The sequence below is a fragment of the Chinchilla lanigera genome, unplaced genomic scaffold, assembly GCF_000276665.1.
Source record: "Chinchilla lanigera isolate Chin_1 unplaced genomic scaffold, ChiLan1.0 scaffold00009, whole genome shotgun sequence".
Classification (NCBI taxonomy): domain Eukaryota; kingdom Metazoa; phylum Chordata; class Mammalia; order Rodentia; family Chinchillidae; genus Chinchilla; species Chinchilla lanigera.
In genome coordinates, this window is record NW_004955410.1 from 10306916 (window position 1) to 10334858 (window position 27943).

The 27943-nt window shown below is 50.6% G+C and overlaps 1 protein-coding gene across 11 annotated transcripts in view; it reads right to left on the reverse strand.

Annotated features, from left to right (window-relative positions):
* Positions 1–27943, reverse strand: part of Atxn7l1 (ataxin 7-like 1) — a 224167-nt gene that overhangs the window by 139720 nt on the left and 56504 nt on the right. For 10 of the 11 annotated variants that reach the window (XR_001232727.1, XM_005377256.1, XM_005377255.1 and 7 more), the window contains one exon: positions 4611–4715. The exons of the other annotated variant lie outside the window; for it this stretch is intronic. Coding sequence is in view for 9 of the 10 variants with exons in the window: in XM_005377256.1 (XP_005377313.1) it covers positions 4611–4715 (105 nt within the window). In the remaining variant the exon portion in view is untranslated. The remainder of the gene's footprint in view (positions 1–4610; positions 4716–27943) is intronic. 11 annotated transcript variants of the gene reach the window in all.

A 27943-nucleotide genomic window follows, 5' to 3' on the forward strand; every position in this document is an offset into this window, starting at 1 on the left:
TAAGGCCAGCCTGGGCTACATATTGACCTCAAGGTTAGCCTGAACTACAAAGTGACATCCTGTCTCAAAAACAAACAAACTGACAAACAAAAAATGAAACAAAACACAGGACAGTGTTTCCTTGAGTTCTGTGAGTCACAGCAAATACTAAACCTGAAGATGTTTTGTGGGTCTGTGGAAATCACCAATTGTAGGCAAGTCAGCCAGTATGGGTACCCGGGGACTCACCCGACATAGGGGGTGTGTAGTGGGATTGAGCCTTTAACCAGTGGGGCCTGAGCTAACTCTGAGTTCCCAGAGTCAGGCTGAATTAAACTGTAGGACCCTCCTTGCTGTCCACAGAGACTGCCTGGTGTGGAAAGCCCACACATTTGGTGTCAGGAGTACTGAGTGAGAAACAGTTTTCCTTTGACTACCGCTTTCCAAAGTGTCCCTGTGTGTGTGTGTGTGTGTGTGTGTGTGTGTATTCCAAAGTGCCAGAATACACACACACACACTTTTTTCTAATTTAGCTTAAACATTCAGCACACCTAATCTCAAATGTCACCACACACACCCAGGATGAGCTCATTTTCTGGGTGCTGGGAACACAGGACTGTCCGGCACTGAAAGTGAAGACAGTCTGCAGACGACCGCATGGCAGAAGGCGCAGGGGGCACGGGAGAGGAGATGTCTATGAATATTCACAGTCCAGACTCTCTTCTGGCTGGAGGCAGTGCAGAAAGATGAACGCCGGGCCTCACACCGGGCCTCACACCGGGTACACCGTCCCAACCCCACGACGAGCAGTGGTGCCCATTTTACACACCAGAAACTGAGGCGGAGAAAGACTTGCATCCCCAGGACCACAGTTAGTGGGAAGCTCTGCAATCACTTTGCTTGACTCCAAACCCCTGTGATTTGTACACCATCAACAAATGTCCAGGGTGTTCTGTGGTCCTGAGGCAGATTGGGGTGGGGGTGGGGTCAGCGGAAGCCTAAATGGGTAGTGATTGGGTTCCTGCCCTCAACAGCTACATCTTCCATACATATGAAGTTGTGATAAAAAAATACAATGAATGTTTACATTTAAAAAAAATTATGACAATAAAAGATATATAGCCACTAATTCCAAATCCTCCCCCTTGTTTTGAGCACACTTATCCTATTGTTCTCGGCACTTTCGGAACCCATTCTGGAAGTCCTCGCTCATGGGTGTCTTTTTTTTTTTTTTTTTGAGACAGGGTCTTGCTATGCAGTTCAGGCTGGCCTTGAGCTCACTTTTCAGCCCAGGCTAGTCTCAAACTCGCAATGATCCTCCTGCCTCAGCCTCCAAAGTGCTGGGATTACAGGTGTAAGCCACCACGCCCAGCACATGGGTGTCTTTAGTTGCCCGGTCCTGGCTGTCTAGATGCCCGAATCAACTCAACACACTTATCTGTCATGATCATTTGACTTTAGGGAAGAGCCGGAAGTCGCATGGTGCCCGATCCGGTGAGAAGGTAGATGAGGACACACCGTAATCTTTTTATTTGGCAGCAATTACCAAAAATGTTTGATCAATTCGGAGAATCAAAAAAATACAGTGAGTATCTACATTAAAATTATTACAATAAAAGCCCTTACTTCCCCTCAAACTATCATCCCCTCGCTTTGAACACACTTAGCCCATTGTTCTTGGCAATGCACCTTTTACTGTAGTAAGGTTTTTAAAATTTAAGCATTCACCGTCTATTGCGATCACCCCTCGTATTTAGAGACTGGGGTTCCCTGCAGAGAAGCAGCAAGGGACAACGGCTAAGCTCGCTCTGCCATGGAGCTGCCTGTGTTCAAAATCAGGCTCCACACCTGCCAGCTTAGGGACCTTGGAACAAAGGACTGCGCCTCCGAAGTCTCAACCTCTTCAGTTTCAAAATGACATAATATCCATAGCCACGATAGGGAGGGGTCAGAGGATGGCATGCTCAAGACATGGAAGGCACCTGCCACAGCCTGGCACTTATCACAATGGCACTCTCATGAACTTGTTGGGACTCCCAAGCCTCGTTCAAGGTAAAAATGGCAAAAACCCAATACTGCTGTGGACTGAATGCCTGTGCCTCCCCCACATTCACGGGCTGAAGCGCCAGCTCACATGACAGAGGAGGCTTTGGCGGGGGGTAACTGCGTCTTGCGGGCAGAGCCCTCACAGATGGACTGCTGCCCTTAGAAGATGCCCCAGAATGCTGTCTGGCCCTCTTTCTGCCCCATGGGGACACAGTAGGAAGATGACCCTCTGTGTCCAGGGACAGAGCCCTCTAGGGCCCGCCATGCTGACACCCTGATCTCAGACTTGTAGCCTTCAAAATTATGACAAACACATTTCTGCGGTTCCTAAGCATTCCAGTCTGTGGTATTCTGATACAACTGCTGAAACGAAGACACACACAAAAAGGCAGGAGGAATTCTTGGAGCAATCACAAAACACTCCCCTAGAAGAGCTGCCCTGGTTTGGAGCTCCGCCTCACACTCCCTCTTGGTCCCGCTGAACACGGGTTTCTTATTATCAGAACGCACACCTGCCGTATGAGAAGGGCTTCGGCCTCACTGGTTGAAACACGGCTATGGCCCCATTGCTGCTTATCGCCAGCTCAGCAAGAAGTTCAGTGCAGAGCGGCTTCCAGTGATGAGGTCAGTAACCCCACAGCCCCAAACTAATTTGCTTCCACTGCTCAGAGCAGGTGGCCGTGATGCCACTGGCTCTCTGCTAAGCTGCAACTTGGCTCTTGCACCAAAAGCACTGGGCAGAAGGAAGCACGTCAGCCATGCCAGCCTGGCAGCTCCTCTGCTGGGCCACACTGCAGGGCAAACTCTGCCAGTGAACCAGGTTCCCAGGAAAGGTCTGCACGGCTTACAATACAACACGAGCCACATGTGAGCTGGGATTTTCACGTGCTGTGTTCCCTGCTGTACGCAGGACCTAGGACGGCAGCATGGTCTGACGGTAGGGGAGGATGATGGCATTCTGGTGACTGACACCTGCACTGTCTCAGAATACACAGTGGCCAGGTATGGCGCCCCTCGGCCCTTCCCCAAGCAAGGGACCAGCAGGGTGACACTTTCTTGACACTGCTCTGCTTTGGGTTCCCCACCTGTCACCTCAGCTGGTACCACACCTGGGGCCTCTGACAGCTCCCCTTTGGAGAGATTTGACCTTTTCTTTCTCCCAGGCAGAAGAGAGTATGTTTGCTTCCGAGCAATGAGGAAGAAGGTCAACTCATGTCCAGGTCACGACTCCCTCCTTTTGCACTCATGTTGCCAAGAATGAAAATATTACAGCCAGATGTGCCCATAGAAGTCACCTCCTCGGGGAAGGGATGAAGAGACCGAAACTCGAGACATTAACCAAGCAGCCCAAGCACACAGTGCTGAACTCCGCCTCTCACCAGCATTTTCTAGGTTCCTTTCTGTCTAACCAGCCAGAAAGTCTCAGACCAACTCACAAAAGTGCCCAGAGAAGAGTCCAGTTTTCTTTCTATACATCGTAAGCACAAACAGACCTAGAGCATTTACACAGACACAGATTTCCTGTACACAGAGGTAGTACATACAGCACACAAATATACACATACTCACAAATGCAATTAGTATATAAATGAACTATTCTGTAATCCCAAACACATTTACTTCTTTTGTTTTATGCCTAGTTATTATAGCATAATAAATAGGTGTGTGTGGGAAAGTTAGAAATGCAGTATGAGAAAGGAGAAATGTACAGGATTTGCAAAAGCACATTCAACATTATAATTGCTTTGACTTTTTTGTGTTTTTTTAAGGTACAATATTTGATGTGCTTTGGAACTTCAACAGTGAAGCAGAACATTCAAGTTTTATTTATCAAAAGGAGCTGAAATGAGATGACTGGGAAATACTGTCCGGCTCAACTCCCTGTTAAAGATAAGGGAACTTCTACCCAGGGAATTAAGTGATTTCCTGTCTAGGTCAGGGTGCTGCTGATTTGTCCCCAAGGGGAGCAGCCACACGGACTTATCTGTTCTTAGGTTCACAGCATCTGTTCTGGGTGGAGTCCAGGGATCACTGGACTGAAGGAATTGATTACAATGAGGATGCTAAGATACAGACAAAAGGTGAATTCCCAAACACACCTGGATTTTTATATTGTCGTTTTGTTTTAAATAAGGGGGAAAAAGACAGGTGGAACCCGAGGTTCCGTCTCCATGCTGTTTCCTGGGGGCACCATTTAATGACCCACATACTGGGGCTCTTTTCCTTCCAGAGCCCCTTTTGATAAATCTGGGCCTTGTTTGAGGGGAGAAAATTCAGGCTGTAGGAGCAGTTCTTCTCCCCACCTTGGTTACTTTAAAAGGCCAGGTTGGGTGCATGTTCTCAGTCTGGTCCCACCTACCAACACAAGTCGAAGGCGCTCTCTCACTTGTGACAGGACCAGCACTTCCGCAGGACTACAGCTCCTAAAAGTCACCCTGCAAGCAGAGGCAGCGGCCCCAGGAGGAGTCTGCCCACAGCCTTGGGCTAAGGCAGACGCAGGGCGACCCTGCTGGGGGCCTCGGGGGCAGGCGACTGTCCCGAGTGGCGGCTGCCAATGCGTCTGCCAAATGTAGGAGTCCACTTACCGCAGTGCGACTGGAAAACCTGTGGCTTGACGACCTGATTACAGGCACTGCACACTACGAGATAGAAGTCGTCATGTGCTGGGTAATGGCCAAATAAGTGCATATCTGTGGGGAAATGAAAACAGTGTTTTTTGAAAAAGCAATTAAGTCTCAGAAGGTGTACAGTTTCCTCTTGGAATTTCTTCAAGGACAGTTTTTCAAACAAGACAGGCAGAAAGGCAATCAGCTTTGCTAAAGGGAATGCAGTTTCCCCAACTCTCAAAGAAGCAGTTGCCTCAAAGAATCCCTCCTTGTTGCACCCCAGAAATGGACTATGTGGCTGCTGACTGGGTCAGTGGTGTTGGAGCTACCCCTAGTTACACGCTATGGGAATGGCCCTGTCAGGAGATGGAGCTGGGCAGGGGCTCCCACAAACCTGAGAGAACAGGGTTGGGAAAAGAGGAGTCAGTTTGGCCTCACAGTTGCCTGAGTGTCCTCGTCACCAAGGGAGATATTGTCACTGTTCTCCATTATTCACCTGGTAAATATCTACCTAGTGCCCAAGTGTGCCAGGCCAGGTGTTAGGCAGCTGGGAAAACTAGGGGAGCCAGAACAAGGTCTCGGTTCTCCTGGAGCCTAGGACAGCAGGAGTATAAACACAAAACACGCAATCACACTTGCTGTCATTGGTGGTAATGGTGGTGGCGATGCTGGGATTGGGAGCCAGCCTCGTCTGAGGGTCAGGGAGTGAGGACGCGCCAGCTGAGACCTCAGGATGAGGAGGGGCGATGAAATTTCAAAGTTGAGGCCAAGGAAGGAGCTTGTGTGTCTTGGAGGAGCCTCTGATCTCTTGGTTGGAACACAGCCAGGGAAGATCAGTAGCGGGCTGGGCAGGGTAAGCAGGGGAAAGGTCCGGAAGCTGTAACTGTGTGGACCAACGTGAGGATTTTGAACCTGATTTTCAGAACAATCGGAAGCTACTGAGCATTTGAAAGCAAGGAAGTGACATGTGTGATCGGACAGAGACTGTCAAAAGATCAGTTATGTGGCATATACCTAAGAGACAGGAAAGCCTACGTCTTACATGAAACTGTGAAGCATTATTCCTAATAGCTAATAAGTAGAAACGATCCAAGAGCAAAACACGTCATAGCCATAAAACAGAATACTGTTCTTCACCCATCAAAGGGAACAAACTATGGACATGTGCTACCACACGGATGAACCGTGGAAACTCCACGGAGTGCAAGGAGGCAGACACAAAGAGCCACATACCGTACGCTTCCGCTTATGCGAAGGGTCCAGAACAGGCAAATCCGTGCTGGCAAAGAGCAGTTTCATGTTGCCTTGGGCTGTGGGGGCCTGGTGGGACTAAAAACCACTGAACTGCACACTTTAAATGGGGGAACTGAATGGAATCTAAATTGTATCTCATAACATCGCCACCCACAGAAAAGGTTGGTTCTGAGAGAACTCTCATCCTACTCCTGGTGCTGCTAGGTGGGAAGTGCCTGGGAAGCTCCTCCTACCTCTTCTCAGCTGCCTGGCCCAAGCAAGTGACCTGGGCTCTGAGAACAGGGCAGCCATGACGCTGCAGGGTTAGTGGAAGAGCTAATAACATTGTACGCATGCAGGTGCCTCTGTCACAACCTCCTGAACTTTCTCAGGTCGAGAGAGGAAGTTCTGTAACCCTCCTCCCGAGCCCTCATTTGCAGATTCCACCTAGGTCTCTGATGAAAACCCCAAACACGTGATGGTTCCCTCAACCAGGATCCTAGGCAAGAAGAGGCGAGTTCCTTAAGTTGAGGGGAAGGCTTGTTAACTACCCAACAGATGTCTGCATGGAAGCCCCACGGCTCTGTGTTCCTTCCTCAGGGTGGCCCTGCTGCTTTACCGCATGGAGAGGAGCAGAGACCCTCCTCTTGCCCTGGAGGAGGCAGTGAGGGAGAGGGTACCGGGTGCCCTGGCTGGGGACTCCCGAGGGGTGTTCTTGTCAGGTGTCAGGAGTGGATGGTCTGCTTCTACCCCACTGGAGAACTTGCCTCTTCCCACTCCTACTTCTGACTAAGGCTTACACCTATCATATGCCTGCCGGCGGTGACTGAGGGGGCACTGTTGATTGGTGCCTGAGGCGGGGAGGCCCATGTAGAGGGGTGAGGGAGCACTACGCCGGGACAAGATCGAGGAGGCTGGGGTTGGGACTGCCTGAGCCATGCGCCTGAGTTATAGGAGCCTCACGGGCAGAGCCTCACTGTAGGGACAGGTTGCCTGTGTGTGTGTGTGTGTGTGTGTGTGTGTGTGTGTGTGGCACCAGGGGTTGAACCCAAGGCCTTGTGCATGCTAGGCAAGCATTCTTTACTGAGCTACATCCTCAGCCCCTATCTTTTGGAGGTAGGGCCTTGTGAAACTGTCTAAGTGGGCCTCAAACTTTTGCTTTTCCTGCCTCTGCCTCCTGAGTAGCTGGGGTGACCTGGCGTGATGACACTACACCCAGCCAACACATCACCTCTTGAGCCTTTGATGCCGATACCACCTTGTCTCACTTTTATTTGCAGGCTTATTCTTATAACATATATTCATTTTCCAAAACAACAATGATCCGTACTCATAGAAGATATTTTTCAAAAATACAGAAAAGCCAGAGGAAGTTAAACAAAAAATTACTGGCAACCTATATTAACACTTAGACTTAAAGTCACACTTTCTATTCAGGAACATGCAAAACTAGGAGCTGCTGAGGGCTAAGACTTATTTTTATTCGTTCATTAAGAGTATACTGAGTTGTGTATATCCCTTCTGCAACAAGTCACTGTATGAAGGAGTAAAGCCAATGTATTAATTAAAAAAAATTAAAAACCCATCCAAACCAAGCACCATTAAAAATCCCTTCAGCACCAACTCTTGAGCCAGACACTGAGCGGAGTGTCTGCACTTCCACTGCACCTCTGGAGCCCCTACCTGCACACACTGCTGTGTCACCACGGTACAAGGACAGGTTAGGCTAGTCTGCAGCCACCGAGTTCCCTCACTCACTGGGACCTTTCTTGGCTTCCTGCTAGGGCAGTTTCCGCTTTGTACCCATCTGCTCAGAGCACGTCTCCCCCGGAAAGAGCGAGGAGCTGCCTGTGCCCTTGCACAGTCCGTGGTGAGCAGACCTTCACACCTCCTCCACAGTCTGAGGGTCGCGGAGTCTGGCAGATGGAGAGCAAGGTGAGGGCGCTCGGCTCCGGGAAGACCCCACTTCACATGGCTGCCCGCTCAAGGTCAGTGTGCTGCTTGCATAAATTCATATGGGCTGAGGATGCAGGAGAGACGAAGGCTAACATGTCAGTACCACGCTAGGTGCCCTGCTAATTAATATTCTCTCTCTCCCCTAAGTAAAATATTCAGTGCACAGTTGAAAACCAGAACAGCAGGCTCACACCAGCTTGTGAGCACCAACTGCGCATGTTCTCCCCCAAAACTCAGGGATTGGCCACAGCTGTAGCCCTCACACCATGGAGATGGAGAAACACTGTTAAACATTTCCCAGTGTGACACTGAATACAGATGGGCCAAAAAAGACAATGAAACCACAGGCTGGTGATACTCACCATGGCAGGTAACAGCCACCTTTCCGGCGTTTGTGATGCGATAGCATTAGCTTCCGCTTCCTAACTAACCTATGGAGCCCGCATCTCTGCCTTGCTGGCAAGGGAACAAAGGTAAAGCAATATGCTAACGATCTTGTGGCGGAGATTTGTAGAGCAGGCAGGACCAGCTTCCAGGACACGGACACTCCCTCAGCAAGATGGTGTTTCTTTAATCCTAGAGCAGGATCTCATTCATAGAGGAAGCCACTGTAGTTCAAATATGGTGTGTCCCTTTGGAAACCCCAATGCCACAGTGTTGTGGGGGGGACTTTAAGAGGTGATTAGAGCTGGGCATGGGGCACATGCCTATGATCCCAAGCCTCTGAGGGGCTGGGGCAGGAGGATGGCACATTCAAGCCTGGCCCAGGTAACTCAGTGAGATTCTGTCTCAAAGGAAAAAACAAGGAAAGGGCTAGGGATGTAATGCACTGTGAAGGCCTTGGGTTCACTCTTCAGTACAACCAAAGCAAAGCAAAGCAAACCAAACCAAAGAGGTGCTTAGGTTTTTAAGTGATGAATACCTTTCTCATAGGAGAAAGCAAAAGCAGGTAAGATTATAGTCAGTTTGTTCTTCATGTTTTACTTGTCTTTTCCATTTGTAGTTCTTATCCTCCTGCTCTTCCACTCTGGTTTTGTTTATTTGTTTTGGTGTTTTTGAGACAAGGCCTTGCTCTGTACTCCAGGCTGGCCCTGAGGTCACCATGAGGCTTTGAATTGGAGGCTGTCCTCCTGGTCCAGCCACGAGTGCTGGGTTACAGGTGTGCACCACCATGCCTGGCCTCCACTGTGTCACGATGCAACACAAGGCCCTCGGCAGACACAGCTGCTCAATGTTGGACTTGTGAACCATAAGCCAAAATAACCTCTTTCCTTTATAAATTACCCAATCTTCAGCATCCTCTTAGAGCAACAGAAAACAGACCATTACAGGGGGTTTCCTGCATGACAACCCTGAGCTTCTTAAGTGTAATGGGTGGGTAGCACGGACACTGTGGATACTCTGGGGTTGATTCACCTCCTGGACAAGGCATAGCAAGGTTTCATCTTGCTACTCAGAAAGACACATGATTTAAAACTTATGAATTATTTCTAGAATTTTCCATTTAATGTCTTTGGACTGTGCTTGACTGTAGGTAACTAAAACCATGGAAAGTAAAACTGTACATGGGGCTGCATGGCTACTGTATTTATGCCATAGAAATCAGCAGCCCCTACAAAGCAGGATTTCTTTCCTAGGAGAGTTAGTCATTACAATGCTAACCAGGCCACAGCTGAGCAGGGCCCTTCCCCTAACCCCTGCTATCTTCTTCCCTGGCTCAATTTTTCCAGCTACAGAACAGAAAACACACATTCATCACCCACATCAGACTGGGATGTAGACAAGCTTCTGTGAACTTTGGAGGAAATCACTGCATTGAGATAAAATTATTGTTATTAACCCAAGAACTTAGGTGCAGTAGAACCAGGTAAACAGGTTGCTCACTTCCTGTGTTGAATGAGCACGTGGAGCTGTAAACTGTCCATGGGGCCGTGTGTGTGTGTGTGTGTGTGTGTGTGTGTGTGTGTGTGTGTGTGTGTGTAGATTAAGTTCATGAGGGTCTTCCACTGCCTGTTGACTTAGGACTTACTTATGACAGGGTTTACAGGGAGAGTATTCGCAGAGCAGCCGCACAGAGCGAGACCAATGCTGCCTATCAGTGTATCACCCATGGGCTGCTCTCAGGCCCCTGCTGAAGCAAGCAGCCCTCTACTTCCCTAACTAAACCTCTGCTGCAATTCTCAGTGGTGACGGAATCGGCTATGTTCACAGTGTCAACGGAGCCTGCACACCTGGCCTGCTTCCTGCCTCAGCTGAGGCTCCCGGAGCCTCTCTCTGGCTCTGACCCCGTCTCTCCCCACACACCCCTGCCCAGGGTAGGGGAGGGAGGGCACACAGCTCAGTTTCCATGTACAGACACAAGGCTTGGGACAAGGGTATTGTTTCTTTGAAAGTGAAGCAATAACTCTGATTCCCCAGTGTAGCTGGTAAATTGTTTCTAACGTTGATACTAAAAAAGAAATTGGCAGAATGGGAGTAGCATTTTATTCAAGATGAACAGCTTTCTAAGGAGAACTCTTTTGCCAAGCAAAGTCGTGTGTATGTAAACTCTAGTTATATCCAATATTCACTCTTTGAAAGCCGCTGCGGTTCAGGAGTGGGCAGGGTGACACCTCCAATTCATTGTTTGGACAGGACTTGTTTCCAAGACGAGAAGGCAGCTGGTTTTGTGGATTCAAGATCAAACTAGATGCTGTGCGCTTTTGAATTTGCCCCCAGATGCCTTCCAAAGCTCAAGACGCTGACATTAGGAAGCAACAACTGGGGGGGAGCGTGAAAGATGAAACACTCACAGAAGAGTGAGGAAGGACTGGCGTCTTCCTCCTGCAGGTGGGAATTCCAAGCCGTGCACGAGACGAAACCGCAAGTGGCTGCCTGGGCTTTGAAGGCAACCGAGCAGCTCATCGGCAATCGATGATAAACCCCACAGTGGGAAAAGCGGATGGCAAAACAGACAACCTTGACTATGTGGAAAAAGAATAAATCCCCACCAAATGGTCTTAGGTTTCCCCACAAGTCTTTTCCAGGGTTGTGAAGCCACCTCTGTCACCACAGGAATGATAAACACGTCAAGGTGGCACAAGCAGTAACACCGTCACTGAAAATCATTCTTAAGCTATGCTTTCCCTTTTAACTTCCTTTCTAAAACATACTGTAATGAAGAAGAACAGGATTGTGTTTATGTGCATTTCGACACCCCCATGCTCCTCCCAAGAGGCAGATGTGAGCCTGCTGCAACCTCAGCCTCTGCTCACTGGGGGACAACTGCACTCACAGGCCCTAGCAGGCCTGGGATGGGACAGCCGTGTGACGGTGGCCAAGGTGCCCACTGGACTTCCTTGGAAAACTATCAAAAAGACCTGCCGGTGGCTGACACTGGTTTTGTGGGCTCCACCTATGTGGCTCAGGCAGACAGAATGATCCAGAAGAACAATCGCTGGGTTCAAGGCCACATATGACTGACGACAAGCGGATCCGGATTGGGACCCAGAACAGATGGTCCTCAGAGCCCTCCTCTCCCCTCTTGATTGTAATATGTTCATTCTACAGTTTTTAAATTTTTCTTTTACCAGTGGAGTTTTCAGTTGCATTTTAATCAGTGATGCCACAATAAAAGCTTGCAGGCTTATCCAACATTTTTCCTTTGCTCTGACAGAGGGAGTTTTTTCTCCAACTCTAAAAATGATCTTAAATTCAGAAGACAAAGCAAGTTGGGATCCTAAAATGACACCAGACCTAATGCGTCCTGTGTCCCCAGCACAATGTTGAACTTCTCTTGAGGAAAATGTGGGCCTCAGAGACAGTGAAATCCAGAAAGTGAAACTGAAATGGAGCATAGGAAGCCAGCAGCGCGGCCCACAGCCTCACCACAGCCTCGGTGTGGGCCTAGGCGACAGGGCCAGGCATGTCTCCCAAGCCTCGTTCTGCCTGGGAGACACTGGGGACAGGTGGGAGCTCCCTGTAAGGCTGTGTGACTGTCCCCTCCAGATACCCAACCCTGAGCCACCAACCAGCACGACCCATGAGCCAGTGAAGTCCCCATTCCTCAAAAGGACCTTCAAGGGGTGTGGAGGCCAGGGGCGCAACCAGTCCTCAGATGCTTTCTTGGGCTTTAGGCCTCAGACCAGCTATGGTCCAGTTTAGGACAAAAACTTTTGAGACAAGGGCCTTAAAAATGCACTGCCTGATCGCAGCGCCCTGGAGTCAGTAACCCTGAGTTCAGGTCTCGACTCTGCCAGTAGTTGTGATGATTCTCTCTGAGCTTCTGCGGCCTCCTCTGGAAGCGAGTGATATATTGTGAAGGTACTAGCACACAGTAAGGGTGTAAAGATAGGACGTGTTTCCTATGGCCGTGTTTCCTTGTCTCCAGACCTGTGTCTGCCCTGGGCAGCCCTCCCGGCGCACCCCCACCCAGCAGTGCACGCTCTTTGCTAAGGCTACAGTGAGTGACTGGTCTCTGCCTCGGACTCACCAAATGGGGCTCTTCTGGAGCGCAAGGATCATGACTTACAGCTCTTTAGATCCGCACAGCCAAACAGTCTGGCACATGGTTGCTTAATCAGTGATAATACATTAAGTAGGCTGAAGTTCCCAAGAAGGTGATTTAGCTTCTCCACTCCCTCATTTTCTTTTCTCCTCAAAGGGGAAGTAGTAAATGACAATAAATTGCCCTACCATCCAAGTTGTTATCTACATGAGGAGGTCAATAATCGTATCTGTCTATGTACTCTCTGAGCTCCTTAGAAGGTAAGTGCTACCTGAATCTAGAAAGCAGGCGCATTCCAGGTGGTTCCTCCACGATAGTGAAGAACCTTCCTTCCTGTGCCCCACTATGCCAAGCTCCTGAAGGGGGGCTCCTTTCTCCACTGGCGAACACAGCTACTCCCTGCACACCAACGGCCCCCTCTGAGCCAGCATTTGGGGTGAGCATGCGGCGTTTTCTGGATGCCTCCTCTGGTCTCATTGTCTGTTTCCTAGCTCTCTGGCTGCCCTCTACATCAAGACCTTGTCTACATTAAAGGCTGTCTGGGCTTGGTGACCAGCTGTGTGGAGAGGACGGCTCTCTGCACCCCATGTCAAGTTGGCTGCAGGGCCCAAGTTCTGTGTTCCAGAATGTTCAACCAAGAATCCGCCCACACAGATTACATCATTCACTCTGCCTCAATTAGAGAGAAAAGTGTCAGTCTACCGGGGGAATTCCAGTCCCTTCCTCCTGGCTTCCATGCTGAGAGGGGCACATCCTAGAGAGCACACAAATGCTTTGGAACCGTCACCACCAGGCTCTCTCCCTTCCCAGCTTCTCCTACCTGTTTCATTTTTTATTTATTATTTTTTTGGGTTTTTCTCCGGTACCAGGAACCGAACTCACGACCTTGCGCTTGCCAGGCAGGCGCTTTGCCGCTGAGCTAAATCCCCAGCCCCTCTCCTACCTGTTTCAAAGTTCATCCAAATCTTTACACTCATGTGGTACTTCCTCTAATTGGAGGACTGTAGTTGCGATATGTATTTTCAAAATCACTAGGACTCCCTGGGCATATTTTCCTTGACTGATTTCACAGCCTCCTTGGTGTGTCTGTGTCCCCGCCCCCATCTCTGGCCAGACATTTCAGAGCTTGCTCTGTGAGGCCAGTTTCCAGCTGATCCTGGTTGGCACGTCCTATTTCCGTTCTGCAGCACCTGTTGGGGTCAGCGTGGTCTCCGGGCACAGTCTGCAATGCCTTCCCTTTTGCCTTCCGTCCAAAAGAGATCTCCGTGAGGTGGAGGCAGCAGCCACATCTTAGGGAAGAGGGCATTGGGTTTGGGGACAAGGAAGTGATGTTCCCTGCCCCCACCACAGGTTATGGCTTGAACGTGTCCCCCAAGTTTATGTGTTGCAAACTTAGCCACCAATGCAACAGTGTTGAGAAGCGAGACCTTTAAGAGATGATTGGGGCACAAGGACGGAGGACTGACGTCGCTGCTGTGGAGTGGGTTAGTTACTGCTGGAGTGGGTTAGGAGTTCCTCCCCACAGGATGAATTCAGCCCCTTCCCCTCCCTTTCTCCTCCCTCCCCGGCCCCTCCTGCATGTGTGCGGTTGCCCTTCCACCTTTCACCACGGTATACCCCAGCTAGGAGGCCCTCACTCTACGCTGGTCCCTTGACCTTGGACTTCCCAGCCTCTAGAACTGTAAGACAAACATTTCTTTACTCTGTAAGTCATCCAGTCTGTGGGATTCCATTATAACAGGAGAAAATGCACTAAGATGTGGTCAAAGAGAATTTCCAGGCTGAACATGAAAGTGCTATTAGAACACCTTAAATGGGTCAAGGGGAAATCAATGGAAAACTCTGCTTTCATGTCCCTTCCTGTAGGACAGTCTATCCGCTCGAGGTAGCACCCTGACTCACTGGAGGAGGGACTAACAAGTTCTCCATGTTCCTCTCCAGCTCTTCCATTATGATAACTGCTCCAACCAACAGGAAGTGTGTCAGGAGAAGATGGGGGAGGGAGGGGAGAGAAAGGGGAGGTGGCCACATCCACAAGGCACAGGACATCTCTGGACAAGGCAGAGGAACACAACATCAGAGTAGTTAGTGAGGGCCGTCTGCCTGCCTGTCTGTGTGTCTGTCTATCCTGTTCTCTACCATGAAAGCACCACATCGCTGAAGCACTGTGGTTCTGAGGAAGGTGTAGTTTGGTTTCTACCTGTTTTATTGCTATACCAAATGCTACAGTTTTGGGTGATAAGTGTGAGATATGGTTTTAATAAATTAATAAAATTTTTAAAATCGAGGAAAAAGAACAGCAAGAAATGTTCGTTGGCTTTCAAGGGCTGGATTATAAACTGCAGGAGAGTATGGATGAAGTCTCCAGCAAATTTCATCTTCTCAAGTGTATCACAGTTCTGTTCACACGTTCAGTGCTAAGTGGAAGTCTGAACTGAAGTTTTCCTTATAGGCAACTGAATCCAGATACCTCCCTAACACCTGACTAGACTTTCTGCTTAGGAAACGGCTGCTCCCAAACAAGTTGATGTCTGCCATCTTGCTTCTTGTGATTGATGGGCTGAGATGCTTTAGGCTTTCAGGATTAAAGCAAGATGGAGAGCGGATAGACAGTCCTACAGGAAGGGACATGAAAGCAGAGTTTTCCATTGATTTCCCCTTGACCCATTTAAGGTGTTCTAATAGCACTTAAAGCAAGATGGGCCAAGGCAAAGGAAATGGGTTGGGTGGTCAGCTGTGTGTGAGAGTCAAATGCCAAATTCAGGGTGCCTTGCTACGATAGGGACAATTACAGAAGAAGCAGTTCCCACAAGTTTTCTGTCCCTGTCAGAGATTTTAATTTAGAAATGACTGGGATGACTTCAGGAGTGAGGGGAATCCGTGCACCAGACACACGCACCACTTGTCCCAGCACAGCAATCTGAGAGATTTCCTGGGTGATGCTGCAGGGCAATGGTGAAAGCAGAGTCCACAACGAAGCCCGCTCAAGGGTGTCGCACGGATGTGGGACATGTGACACGTGTAAAGGCACGAAAGAGGACCTTGCCAGTGACACTGTCTCGTGGCAGGTCTCAGCTATCAAGCTATATACCAAGGTTTCACGCCATGCAGAACCTGTGACAGAGACCAGTAACCCATGTGGCCAAGAGAAGGTGCACCCCAGAAAACTCCCCATCCATAATTTCAGACATCCTAAACTCTGCTCCACGGAGGAGGTTACATCAGAGTTCTACTTGCAGAGGCAAGGGTGAAGAAGGGACTCTCTGGTTGAAACTGGTATCCGGGAATAATGCACGGTCCCAGGTGACCTTGATGAGCCCCAGAGCAGAGGTGAACTGATTCCTATTTAGAGAGTCTGGGGCAAGACACCTTAGATGCTATGACCCTTTTTAGTGTCCCTGGGCAGAAAGTGGAAGTTGGCTCTACCCGGGGTTTATTCATACATAACTGGTAGAGTCTGCAACACCCCCACCCAGTTTATGGCCAGGGCTCAGAGAGAAATGTGGCATTTGGCTCCACCAAGAGAAGTGTGTCCACTTGGGAGGGCTGGGAACAGGAGAAAGGAACTGCTTCCTGTCTCTCAATCAGTGTTGTCCCGGAATCCCAGTGTGCAAAGCGCTGAAGTCACCAGGACAGCAGATGATAGGAAGCTGTTGGCAGATCCCGGGAACGAGGTGCTTACAGAGCCGCTCCAGCTGGATGGGGGCCATTGCACCAGTGCTCGTAGGGGACAGAAATGCATCTCTGCTCTAGAGGACACAAAGAAGTAGTATATGACATCGCATCCAATCCAGAACCCTCAACCCAGTCACACATCCCTGCAGCTCGCTCTGATGGTGTTGGCACTTACAGCCGCCGCCTGCAGGGCAGAGGCCCAGGAAGAAAAAGCCACCACAGAGAGAAGGTACAGAAAGCTGGTTCAAGGTAATGGAAAGACGATCGATCAGCTGGAGGGGAAAAATCACAGCATCTTCCATCACAAATCAAGCACGCAACCAGCTATGTACAGAGGAGACAGGGTGGCTTGGCAGAGTCCATGAGGGCCTGGGGTCTGACCCCAAGCCCCAGGGGCCCCACCAGGTCTTCCCCACCCTTCACCCTCCCTCCCTGCTCGCTGAGATTTTCCATTCCAGGCTGACTTGGGTGCACCTACTCCGGGAAGGGAGCCTGCAACTTCAGCGGCACACACGGACCCTTTTCTCAGCAGTTGCGGAATCCTTCGCATCTTACCGCGGTCCTCAGCCTGCTCTGGATGGTGTTTAAGATCATGGTGGACTCTGCTGCCTTCCTCATTTGTACACCCATACTTTATTTACAGACTCAGACACTTTAACAGTCAAACACGTAGACTGCCAGAAACACACTCCAACATCTACAAGGGCGCCAAGGACTCGAAGCTGCCGTACATCAGCCTAAGGATCCGCGGGGGAGACTCAGCAGGGCAGGTGCAGGCAGAGAGAGGAGCAGCAAATCGCTGGTCTGTCTCCAGCTGGTTGCACAGCACTTGGCACGCTGCAGGGCCTCTCTGATCTACCTTTCCTCTCCTGGGAAGCAGTAGTCGCACCTGCCCCCTAACGTTGCTGCTGGGATGAAATGAGACACCTCATACTAGTGCTGCATCTTACAGGCTCTCAGATGCTCAGGACACTGAACTGAACTTCAGCCTGAATTCGGGAGGCCAGCAGCCCTCTGGAGAACCTATGTTTAGAGAGGCAGCTCAGCATTGTGCTTAGCATGCAGGTTCTGCAGTCAGATGGCCTGGATTTCAGTCCTGCCACCACCTCCTTGGGAAATGTCTCTGGGCCTCAGTCTCCTTAGCTGCAAACTGGGGATGGCTATAATAGAGCCGTTGTTAGGATGAGATGAGTAACAGGTATCTGTGTCTGGTGCTTGGAATGCTTTTAATAAGTATGATTTAGAATTTGATTTTTCATGGTCGGACTTTAACAAAGCTGCTTTCCTTGAAGCAAAGCAACAAGGGTTGAGAGCAAAGTCACTGTGTTAAAAATCATTAGACCCTGAGCTTTCTCTCGATGAAGCCTCAGGGGGAGTAAACAGTAGATGAGGGCTTCTCAAAGTGTGACCACTACCTGGAATTTGGTTGCCAAACATAGATGCCTGGACCTCATCTGAGACCTGAGGGGCAGGAGATGCACCTTCACAAGCTCTTTGAGGGATCGGATGACCCCTACAGTTGTCCAATCATTGTGTGACACCTATTAAGCTGGAGATACTTGGTGGTTGGAGAGCCACGGGTACACTCAACATTAGTCTGGCACCATGGAACTTCCTGCAGGTTAAGATTTTGTTAGCCAAGGGAAAGCGTCCTGCACACACAGGGTTATCTTTGTTTTAGTTTGCCGCTCTTTTTTTCATGTAGCTTTTATTTATTAGTACATGCTCGTCATACATAATAATCACGCTCAGGTTAGTAATCGGCACACAGACATATGCACCCCTCTTGGGTAGCTCTGTCCTTTGGCTACACGGGTTAGGGACTCATATAGCTCAATGACATGTTGCGGCCACCTTGCCTGGCTCTCAAGAGCCCCTGTGAGCGTCTTCCCAACCCTTTGCTCAGCATCCTCACCACGGTGTGTATAGCTGGCACGCGAGAGCAGTGACACCTCTGAAACTGGCCAATGCAACAGCCCAGGGCAGGTCAGTGTCCTCAGAGAGGCGGCCCACCAGCATGCCTCTGGATCTCATCCACGTGAAAGTTCTGCGCCGGAACCCAAACTCCACAGAATGTGGTTGAGGGCATTATATTTAGGGCCTTGGATGGTTTGGGGCTGGCGAACGCCTGCTTTCTGAACGTGTTCCTACCCAGTAATGTCCTGGTGTTTTAATCCTTGTGGCTTGGTGCAACAGAAAACCTCCTTTGTGCTCTACGGTCAGACTCTAACCCCAGGGCTGGGCCAGCCGCCTGGCAATGGCAGGCTCCATACCCGAGTGGACTGCAGTCAGGGTGGGGATGCTCCGGGCCAACCCCTCGTCGCCACTAGGCAAACAACCCTGTCCCCCCGAGGGTGCCCAGTGGCCTGGGTGCCTAGCACACCAATCTGTAATGCACAGCAGAGCCCTTTGGTGAGTCTCTGACCTCTGGGCTCAGGGGCTGGGTGATGGCCCCACAGTCCAGACACCCCGGCGGCCTTTCCCAAGGTCGCCCACTCACAGCCGTCAGCCCTGCCGGCGGCCCTACTGCAGGGGGGCACAGACCTTTCCTTTGAATTCTTCCACACAGCAGTCAGGTGAGACAAGGAGAATTCAATCCAATTTCTCAGTAAATCCTACTATGCTCTGGAAGGCCACGGTTTGAAAAATCTATTTTTGTGCTTTTATTTACTTAAGGCCTGTATGCCTGGGGAGCTTTTTCATAGTGCGACTGACCTGCCTCTCATTTACCGGAAAAAAAGAAAGATCCCACATTCCTGTAACACTACCAGCAACGGCCCAGCCGTACAGGCCAAAGGAACGCGGCTCTGTGCCCTGATGCTCAGCGCCTGCCCTCCCAGGGGGCCCAGAGCTCGCACGGATGTTCCTGGTTAAAACGCTGTTTTGGAGCCTCAATCACAGCCAGTTGGCGGGGGGAGAGGGTGCACCTGCAATTTTAGCAGCTTCGAGGGGTGATGGTGGGGCACAGCTGCATTCTGCACAGCCCCGCCTAGAATTCTAGAAGGCCAAATGCTTGATGAGAAGACAAAACCTTCTATCTATTCAGGACCTGGCGTTATCTACACTGAAGACTCAGGCCTCGCCCTAGTACTCTACCTCGGCATCAGATCCACACACCATCCAGCCCTCTGCAGCTTGGACCCGACAGGACCTACTGTCAGTGCTCCCCTCTGTACCCGTCCTTGAACGCTCCAACGCCACGGCCATGGTGGCTGCGGACATACGAGGCACAGTTGTATTCAAACCATAGGCCTTTTAAAGAACTGGAGCCCTGAGTCGGCGTCCTCTGTGGGCCCCCACCCTGGCACCCCAGGTCTGTCCAGGGCAGGGCCAGCTCCGGCTGTGGCTGCGGTGACGAGAATGAGGGACTGAGCAGCAACCTCGGTGCTTCAGCCTCTGTCACTGCCTTATCAAGGAACGAGACCTCTCAGGACCCCAGGGCCCCCGCCCTGGCTGGGGAAATAAGGTCTATGGTTCACATCTAACCAGCACCACTCTCTCAGGAGCTTTTAAAGGACTGCTTCCAGGCCCCAGCCAGAGTGGTGGAACTGGAGATTCTGGAAGTGAGGCCCAGGAATCTGCATCGGGGAATAAAGCCGTCCTGGGGGTCCCGATGTAGCTGTTCAAGCCCACACTGGGCTAGACTTCCCCGAGGTCCCTTCTGGTAGAAACGCTCTATGGCTTTACACATCTTCACCCCACCAGAATCTGGACAGCAAACGGTGAGGGTCACCTGCTCTGTTTGTCCCTCCAGCCAAAGGAGGTAGCCCAGAAGGGGACCTCAACAGGCCAGGGGCCAGGGACCACCTCTATACTGACCTACAATGGTTAAGGCTCCTGCCAGCTCTGGTTAGGGGGACAGAAATGGCCGCCCCTCAGCCATGAAGCCTGGTTATGCTGCTAAGGCCTAAGGCAGGACAGGGGTGGCCCAGCCTTCTCTCCCAGCCTGCGAGCAGAGGCTTCCTGGGATGCAGGAAGAGCCCTTAAGACAAGTGATAGACATGCTAAGAATCACTCAAACAAAGAAAAGCAACCCCTAAACGCTGAAGTGAATGCATGTGAAGGGAGACTCCCACGGCAGATGCTGGCTATATGGGTCAAGAGTCAGCATAACCCACCCTGTACTGAGGTAACATTTAGAACATAGGTTAAGGCCCCAGAGAAAAGGATACCTTCCCTTTCCCCTTCCCACACCAGGGAAAATTAGCCTCTCATTCCCACTAATAAGTAAAGACTGGGTCTCAGGGGCAGCCCTACAAAACCATCTGCACAGCAGTTCCACACATTTGCGATGTTTGTTCTACGTTAGGTGCCAGCCAGGGGCCAGTCTGTGATAGAACTTTTAAGAGAGGATTTACTGGTAAGACAATATTATTAGGCCGGGTGTGGTGGTATACGCCTGTGGTCCCAGCACTTGGGAGGATGAGGCAGGAGGACTGTCATGAGTTCAAGGCCAGCATGGGCCACATGGCGAGACCCTGTCCAAAAAGGCAAAAACAAACAAACAAAAAATTATTGAAAACAACCTCAATCGCAGCAGGCATCCTTTACTGAGTACTGATTCTGCACTAGGCACTGGGCTGAACGTGTTACAGGGAGGGATTCATTTAATCCTCACCACAGATAAGGAAACAAGAAGCTCAGAGGTTAAGCTGCTGGCTCCCAGCCTCCCTGCCTGGCCACGCTGGAGCCCAAATTGCACGCAAGCTGGCTGTTAATTCCGGGGCCTCTCTGCCTTTCCAAAGAGGATGGCGGCTCGGAGAAAGGGAGACAGGTAGAAAGTGAGCATAACCTTGAGGTCAGCTGTGAATGAATACCTGTGGAGCGGCATTTCCCAAGGGTCTGAGGACCAAGGAGGTGCAGACGTGACACCGAAGTCCCTGTCCACAAGGAGGATGCACACGCCCTTAAACAATGACTGAGCCAGACAGCAGAATGCACTGATACAATAAAGGGCTAAGTCAGGCCAGAGAGGACAGCATAAAAGCAGGTGAGCAGAGCAGGCAGAAGGGTGGAGGGGCTGAGGTGGGGACGGGGTTGCTTTATGGGGGGCGTGATCCTGGAGGGGTCCCTGGCGCTGTGGGGTGGGAAGGGGAGCACCTACTGCTCCAGAGCTAGGCGACTGTGCATGCAGCGAAGTTGGGGGGCTGGCAGTGGGTGGCACTTGTGCCAATAAGGCACTGGGGATGGGTGAGTGCAGCAAAGAGGTTGTTGCTGGTCCTGCCCCACTGCTCATCCACTGAATCTCTCCCACCCTCCCTCCTTTCCTCCTCCCCTCCCTCCTCCCCTCCCTCCCATCCTTCCTTCCTTCCTTTCTTCCTGTGCACTGGGGTACAGACAAATGAATGAGATGATTCCTGCCCCCAAGGAGCTCACGGGCCATTAAGGGAGATAGGCCCAGACACACGAGCTCACAGTACACCAGGGTAAGTGATAAGTAAGGGTGCAGAGATTATGTTACATAAAGGGCAAGGAAAGCTTCACCAGGGTGACCCATAGTGGGTTCCGATGGATAAGGAGTTCTGGCAGGCAGTCTAGGGTAGAGGGGCAATCCAGGGAGAGCCAACAGCAGGAGCAATGAGAGGGCACAGCAGGTGCAAGAGTTTAGCAGAGAGGAGGGGAAAGTGTGTGGAAAGGCAGCAGGAGGGTAGGATGTTGGGTGCTATGGCCCGAACTGTGTCCTTCCCCATCCACTTGAGGAGGCCGTAGCCCCCACAGTGATGGTGTGAGGAGGCAGGGCCTTTAGGAGGTCATGAAGTTTCTATGAGATCACAAGGGTGGGGCCCTTGGGATTGGATTAGCGCCCTTATAAGAAGGAGAAGAGATACTAGAAGCTGCAAGCCAGGAAGGGGGCATTCAGGTTGCCAGCATCCTGATCTTGGACTTCCAGCCTGTAGAACTGTAATAACTTTCTTTTGTTTAAGCCATCCCATCTGTGGGACTTTGTTACAGCAGCTTGAGCAGACTAAGACACACTGGGAAGATAAATTCGTTTTGCAAGCTACAGAACTGGAGTAAAGAGAGCTCTAGTGGCACAATCGGTTAGCATGAGGTACCGATACAGAACTGGAGACACTGATCTGCAGTCCGAGAGGCAAGCTGGGGCCTGAGAGGGAGGGCGGTGGGTGGGGGAGTCAGGACATCATGAGCACACAGATGCTCCTGCAGTCAGGAGCACAGCAGGCATCATCCCGTGAAATGATGTTGCCTGGCAACAGGGTAGGATTTGGAGAACACCAACAAGTACAGGCCAAGAAGAGGGTATGGTAGAGAATGAAACTGAGAGAGGTGAGAGATAAGGTAGGAGAAAGTTCCAGAAGGTCAAAGCAACACAGTCAGATGCCCAGAGGCCAAGGAAGGACACTGTAAAGCAGCCAATGCCACCATAACAGGGAGCAAAAGCTATTTTAGGGAAATGGTGGAATACGGAAGTCAACTGGAGGTTGCAGTTGCTGTTGGAGGATGTATCAAGAATTAAGCTGTTTCAAATTTAAACAACAAATATTTGAACAAATTTTAGCTGCAAGAAACCACCAGAGCCTTCTTTTCCCTTCTGGGGTCTTTGCTGGGTCCCCCAGGGCCTAGGAGCACTGCAGGTAGGAGCTCAGCCAAGCTTCTGGTGTGTGGAAGACCAGCCTGTCTTCCAGGAGTTGGCACATCCAGCCTCCACCATGAGAACCCTCCCACTGCCACACAGTGGTGCCAGCATAGGGGTCTGGGCCACACATCACACGTTAGCCTTCTGAGGAGGCTTGCAAGGCCAGGGCTCAGGGAAGTGAAATTACTTGCCGAGTCACACAGCTAACAAATATGTGTGTGGTCTGAATCCACGAGTATCAAACGCTATTATGTTTCCTTGCCTCAGAACTGTTTCTTGTCATGTCTTCCAGAAGAGTCGCCCTCCACTGGCCCTGCTGGCACACACCTGCACAGGGTAGGACAGGACATCCTCCAACTTGGCCTGCCTGGGTGGGCTGATGCAGGGATGACCTCTCCCCAACTCATACCCTGTGCCTGCTCTTTCCTCTCCATTCCCTTCTCAGACTAATCTAGCCTTGGTAACACCACTTACATTGGCCAATGGAACAACAGGAAATGCAACACAGACACACAGTACTTGTTTGCTTGTCTTCTCTTGCTCTCTCTGGAACCCTGACACCTCAGTGAGGCAGCCCAGGCTGTTTACAGGACAGTGGAAAGAACAGGTGGGATAGTGTATCCGCCTTCCTGTCACTGGACACAACACCTGACACCCACAACTTGAAGGAGGAGAGGCTTAATTTATCCTGTAGTTTGGGGAGGATCAGTCCATGGTCAGCTGGTTCCAAGGCAGAAACATCATCGAGTAGTCACGGTGGAAGGAAGCTGCTCACTTCATGGCCTCCAGGAAACAGAGCAGGGAAACAGTGCCAGACACATACCCTGAAGGGATTCCTCACCGACCCACCCAGACACATGCAGAGGAATGCTCTACCAATCCCTTGCGTGGACCCCAAAGCCAATCAGTTGACACCTCATACACAGGATGGGCCTTCCAGCCAAACCAGCCTCTGTTCCTAACCAAAACAAGCCAGACAGCCCATTGGATCATGAAAAATAAAACCTGCTGTTCTAAGCCATCAACTTTTGGGCTGGCTCATTATTTAGCAAAAGCTAACTAATACAAGTCCAGAAAGAAGCCCCATACCAGCCTCTCCTCCCAGGTCTGAAGCAGTGCAGAATAAATTCTTGAATCGCTGGTGTCCACACATTCCTCTAGCAACGGCAGCACTCCCTAGAATATACTCTCCTTGGTCTGGAGGCTTGCTGTGCTCCTGAGAGGAGGAGGAAGAGGCCTTTCCATACCTTCTCCCTGGGACACGTGGTAGCCTGCACCCCAAGCCATGAGGCACGCCTGCAGGTGGCAGATTATTTGGGGGCAAGGTGACAGTAGCATGCTTCTGCCACACTGTCCTGAGACCAGGGTTTTTCCACTGGTGAGGAAGATCATCTCTGTAGTGAGCATCACTGCAAAGGCGTCAAGACACCTGTCATCAAAGGGGGTGGAGGAGCTTTGAGGAGAATGCAAAACCCAGCCACCTCGGACCACTTAGCAAGGAGCTCGCTGATTCCCTTTCCAAAGAGGTATAAAAATGAACGAGTCCCCAAGAAAGCCAACCTGATCAATGGCACTTTGATAAGGTGACAAAACTGCTGCCTCCTCTAGTCCAAACCCACTCCCTGTGGTGAACTATTATGGGAAGGAAGCACTGACTAATTAGGAACATCTCCAGGACATGAGAAAAATCTGCACCTAAAATGCCGGAGCAGAGAGAATTCCTTGCTAGGAAGAGAGAAGACAAAAATGCTAGGATGTCACTTTCCCCAAGCATATATACAGGGAGGAGATGAGATTAATTAGGACAGGAGTTTCTATCCCAGCAAAGGAGACACAATTATTTTTGGCTGCTTATACAGGTCAAGGGCCCCTTCCAGGTGGGGACAGATCCCCAATGCTGCCCCATTTTGAAAAATGACTTTTAGTCTTTGCTAGTTCTAATGAAGCTTGAAATTAAGATAGTCCTTTTGTTTATTCCCCCTGTTTGACAAGCCCCGGCTGCTATCAATAACACCAACGTCTGGATTATTTATTTCTCATTGCCCAACCTATGGGGCATAGAAGAATTTTATGAAGCCAACATGGGAGGCATTTTCTCCCCCTGGAGTGCGGCTGTGCCTCCCTGTTCCGCAGAACACGTCTGCGATCTGGAGCTTGACAGCCAATACTGCTGGCCAACTGTGAGCAGGGCAAAGAGCCCCGAGAGTCAAAGGCTCGATTCTTATCGCCTCCTGACATTTATTGGCTGTGAGATCTTGGGCAAGACACTTAGCTTTGAGGAAACTCGATACAGCAAAGGGACTAGTGATTAATTTACAAATTCTGCTTAAAACCCACAGAGAACAAGTAACATGACAAATGAGCGTACGGTATTGATAACTGTAAGCAGGACGCTGCAGAGCAGATGTATCGCTAGAGGTTTTTCATCTTGTATAACTGGAACTGTACCCGCTGAGAATGGACCCTCCTTCCCTGTCCCCAGCCCCTGGCAATCCCCATTCTACTTTCTGTTTCCATGGGGTCAGTTACTTTAGATGCCGCATAGAGAGGAGCAGAGCAGCATCTGTCCGGTGATGGGCTTGCTTCCCATAGCGTAAGGCGCTCCAGGGTTATGTTCTAGAACAGCCCTACTCGGGACTCCCTGTTTGTGTGGTGAGTGCTTACACACGTTCCCTCGCTCAGTCATCATGAACCCCCGGCTACTACAGTGTGACTATTACCTCTTTGACACAGAGAAGAAACTGAGGCACAGGGAGCTGCAGCGATGTGCCCAAGCTCACCTGGTGTGCAAGTGGCTCCTGATCCGTCCTCTTCAATGTGGCACTGGGTTGTTTCTACAGTTTAAAATCTGTATTTTAGGTAAACAGGTGCAAGAGATGCTGATATAACTGAGGATGATGGCAAGAGATGGGGCAGGGAGAAGGAAGGAGAGGTTTTCCTTTGCATAGTTCCCAGGGATCTTTTCTGGTTTTTGAGGCAGGGTCTCGCTATATAGTTCAGGCTGGGCTTGAACTTTCAGTGATCTCCTGCCTCAGCCTCCTGAATGCTTGGATTTACAGGTTTGCATCACCAAGCCCAGGGGCCCAAATGGGCTTTGATAGCAGAAAATGGGGAGGTCTTGGAGCCAGGAAGACTTGGGATAAAACCGAGAACACCCCTACCTCTCAGAGGAGGACACATTTCAGCGGTGGAGACAAATGCACAAGTGGTCCCAAACACACACGAGCGCAGTGAGGAGAAGAGGAAACGTGTCGGGGAACACTGCGCAGGAGTGGGGGCTGGGAGGCTGGCCGGGGCGCGCCCTGGAAGACAGTGACAAGCCACGGGCAGTCGGGAGGCAGGCGGCAGGGCCAGTGTGACCGTGGATGAGCGGATGAGGAGTGGTGGCTGTGGGGGGAGAGGGCACACGGGTGCCTGAGCACAGAGCACAGAAGCCTGAGATGGCAGGGCCTGAGGACATGGGCTGTGACCCAAGGGACACGGGAAGGTATGCTGGGTTTTGTGTAAAGGTGTGGGCAGTCATTTGGGTGAAAGCGAGTGAGATGAGAGAAGTGGCTGGTTGTGGACCTGACCCTGGGTAGGTCAGCAGTGCCTCCTGGTGCCCCGGATGCGGCTGGAGTTGAGGATAACATACGAGGTCTCACTTACCCAGACTACTGGAAGAAGGAAGTGGCTAGAGCTGGGAAGACCAAAGATGAGCAGATTAGGAGTGTTATGAGTTGAACTGTGTCCCCCTCAAGGGTTTGTTGAGCTCTTGAGCTCCTAACCCCAGTTCCTATGAATATGACCTTATTTGGAGAGACAGTCTTTGCAGAAGAAATCAAATTAAGATGAGGTCATCAAGATGCACCCCAACCCTATGTGACTGGTGTCCTCATGCCAAGGACACACGTGTACACACACACACACACACACACACACACACACACACACACGCACACTGGAGGGCAGACGACACTAGGAAGGCACAGAGGGAGACACCTGTACAAAGCAGGTAGGCACTGCAGTGACACAACTACAGGCAAGGAACGCCAGGGATTGTGGCACCGTCACCGAGAGAAAGGTGGGGAACAGAGCCCCCAGAGCCTCCAAGGGAGCAAGGCCCGCTTGCACCTGATTTTGGGCCCCCACCCTCCAGAGCTCTGAGAATACAGTGTAGTTATTTAAGGCACCACTGTTAGGCAGCCCTAGCAAGCAAATGTAGGGGTGAGGCAGGAATCCCGTTTCCAGGGTGCTAAATGTTGGAGACATCGGGAAGGTAAGGGGACCCGTGAGTCTTGAGCTCAGGTGAGAAGGTCCTGTTGACAAATGTGAGACAAGTCTGCAAACTGAACACATTTAAACCCACGAGACTGGACGGGATCAGCAAGGTGTAAAAGCAGGGGGGATGAGACGAGGGCTGAGGACCGAGCCCGGGATACTCCACTCGGAGCAGGGACTTCAGAAGCAGAAGGCAGCAAAGGAATCTGAGGTGGAAGAGACAGGGGCAGTGTTGGGGAAACCAGAATGCAGAATCCTGGGGCTGTGTTTCTCCTGGGCTCCCACTGCTCCCCACTGCCCAGCCTCCGCCTCCCCGCCTGCTGCCGTGCACCTGCAGCTCCAGTTGGGCCATGGAACCTGCCCTGCCTTGTCTTTTTCTCTTCTCAAGCTCATCTCACAGTACAGAGCTCATGGAAAGCCTATGTGTCTTTGCCTACAGCCTGCCTCTCGGCACAGGGCTAGGCATAGAGGACTCTCAGCACACCTTTGCAGAAATTAATCACCCATAAATCAATGGTTGGGATTCTTCTGGCAGCTGTGTCATGATCTACGTTAAGTTTAGATTCAACTAAAACATATTGTTTTGGGAGGTGGGTTTGAGACAGTGTCTCACTAGGCTGGCCTTGAACTCCCTATGAAGCCCAAGCTGGCTTCGAATTTTTGGTGATCTTCCTGCCTCAACCTCCTGAGTGCTGTGATCATAGGCATGCGCTACCACACTCAGCACCTACCATTTTTAAAGGGTTCTTAGGCTCTGTATCTCCCTCTGGGACCTGTCAAGTGGATTTTTAAAACTTTTTAAAAATTTTATTTTTTTATTTCAAAGGGAGTAGTAAAAGAAAAAAAAAAGCAGCACACCAGCATCACAAACAAACCAAAGCAAGCACATTAAGTCTCAAGAGTAGAATGTATCTTGATGCTTGCAGCTCTCCTAGTGAGATATTTGGAGTCTTGATTCTGTCAGTCTCTAGATTTCAGGCTTTGCCTTCTGTTTTCCAGAGACTTTCATGAACATGTCATCAATGCTGCCACTGAAGTCACTCACACAACAAAAGTAGGACTCGTGTAATGTCCCCCAAGGCTGTCCGCTGGCTCAGTAATGAT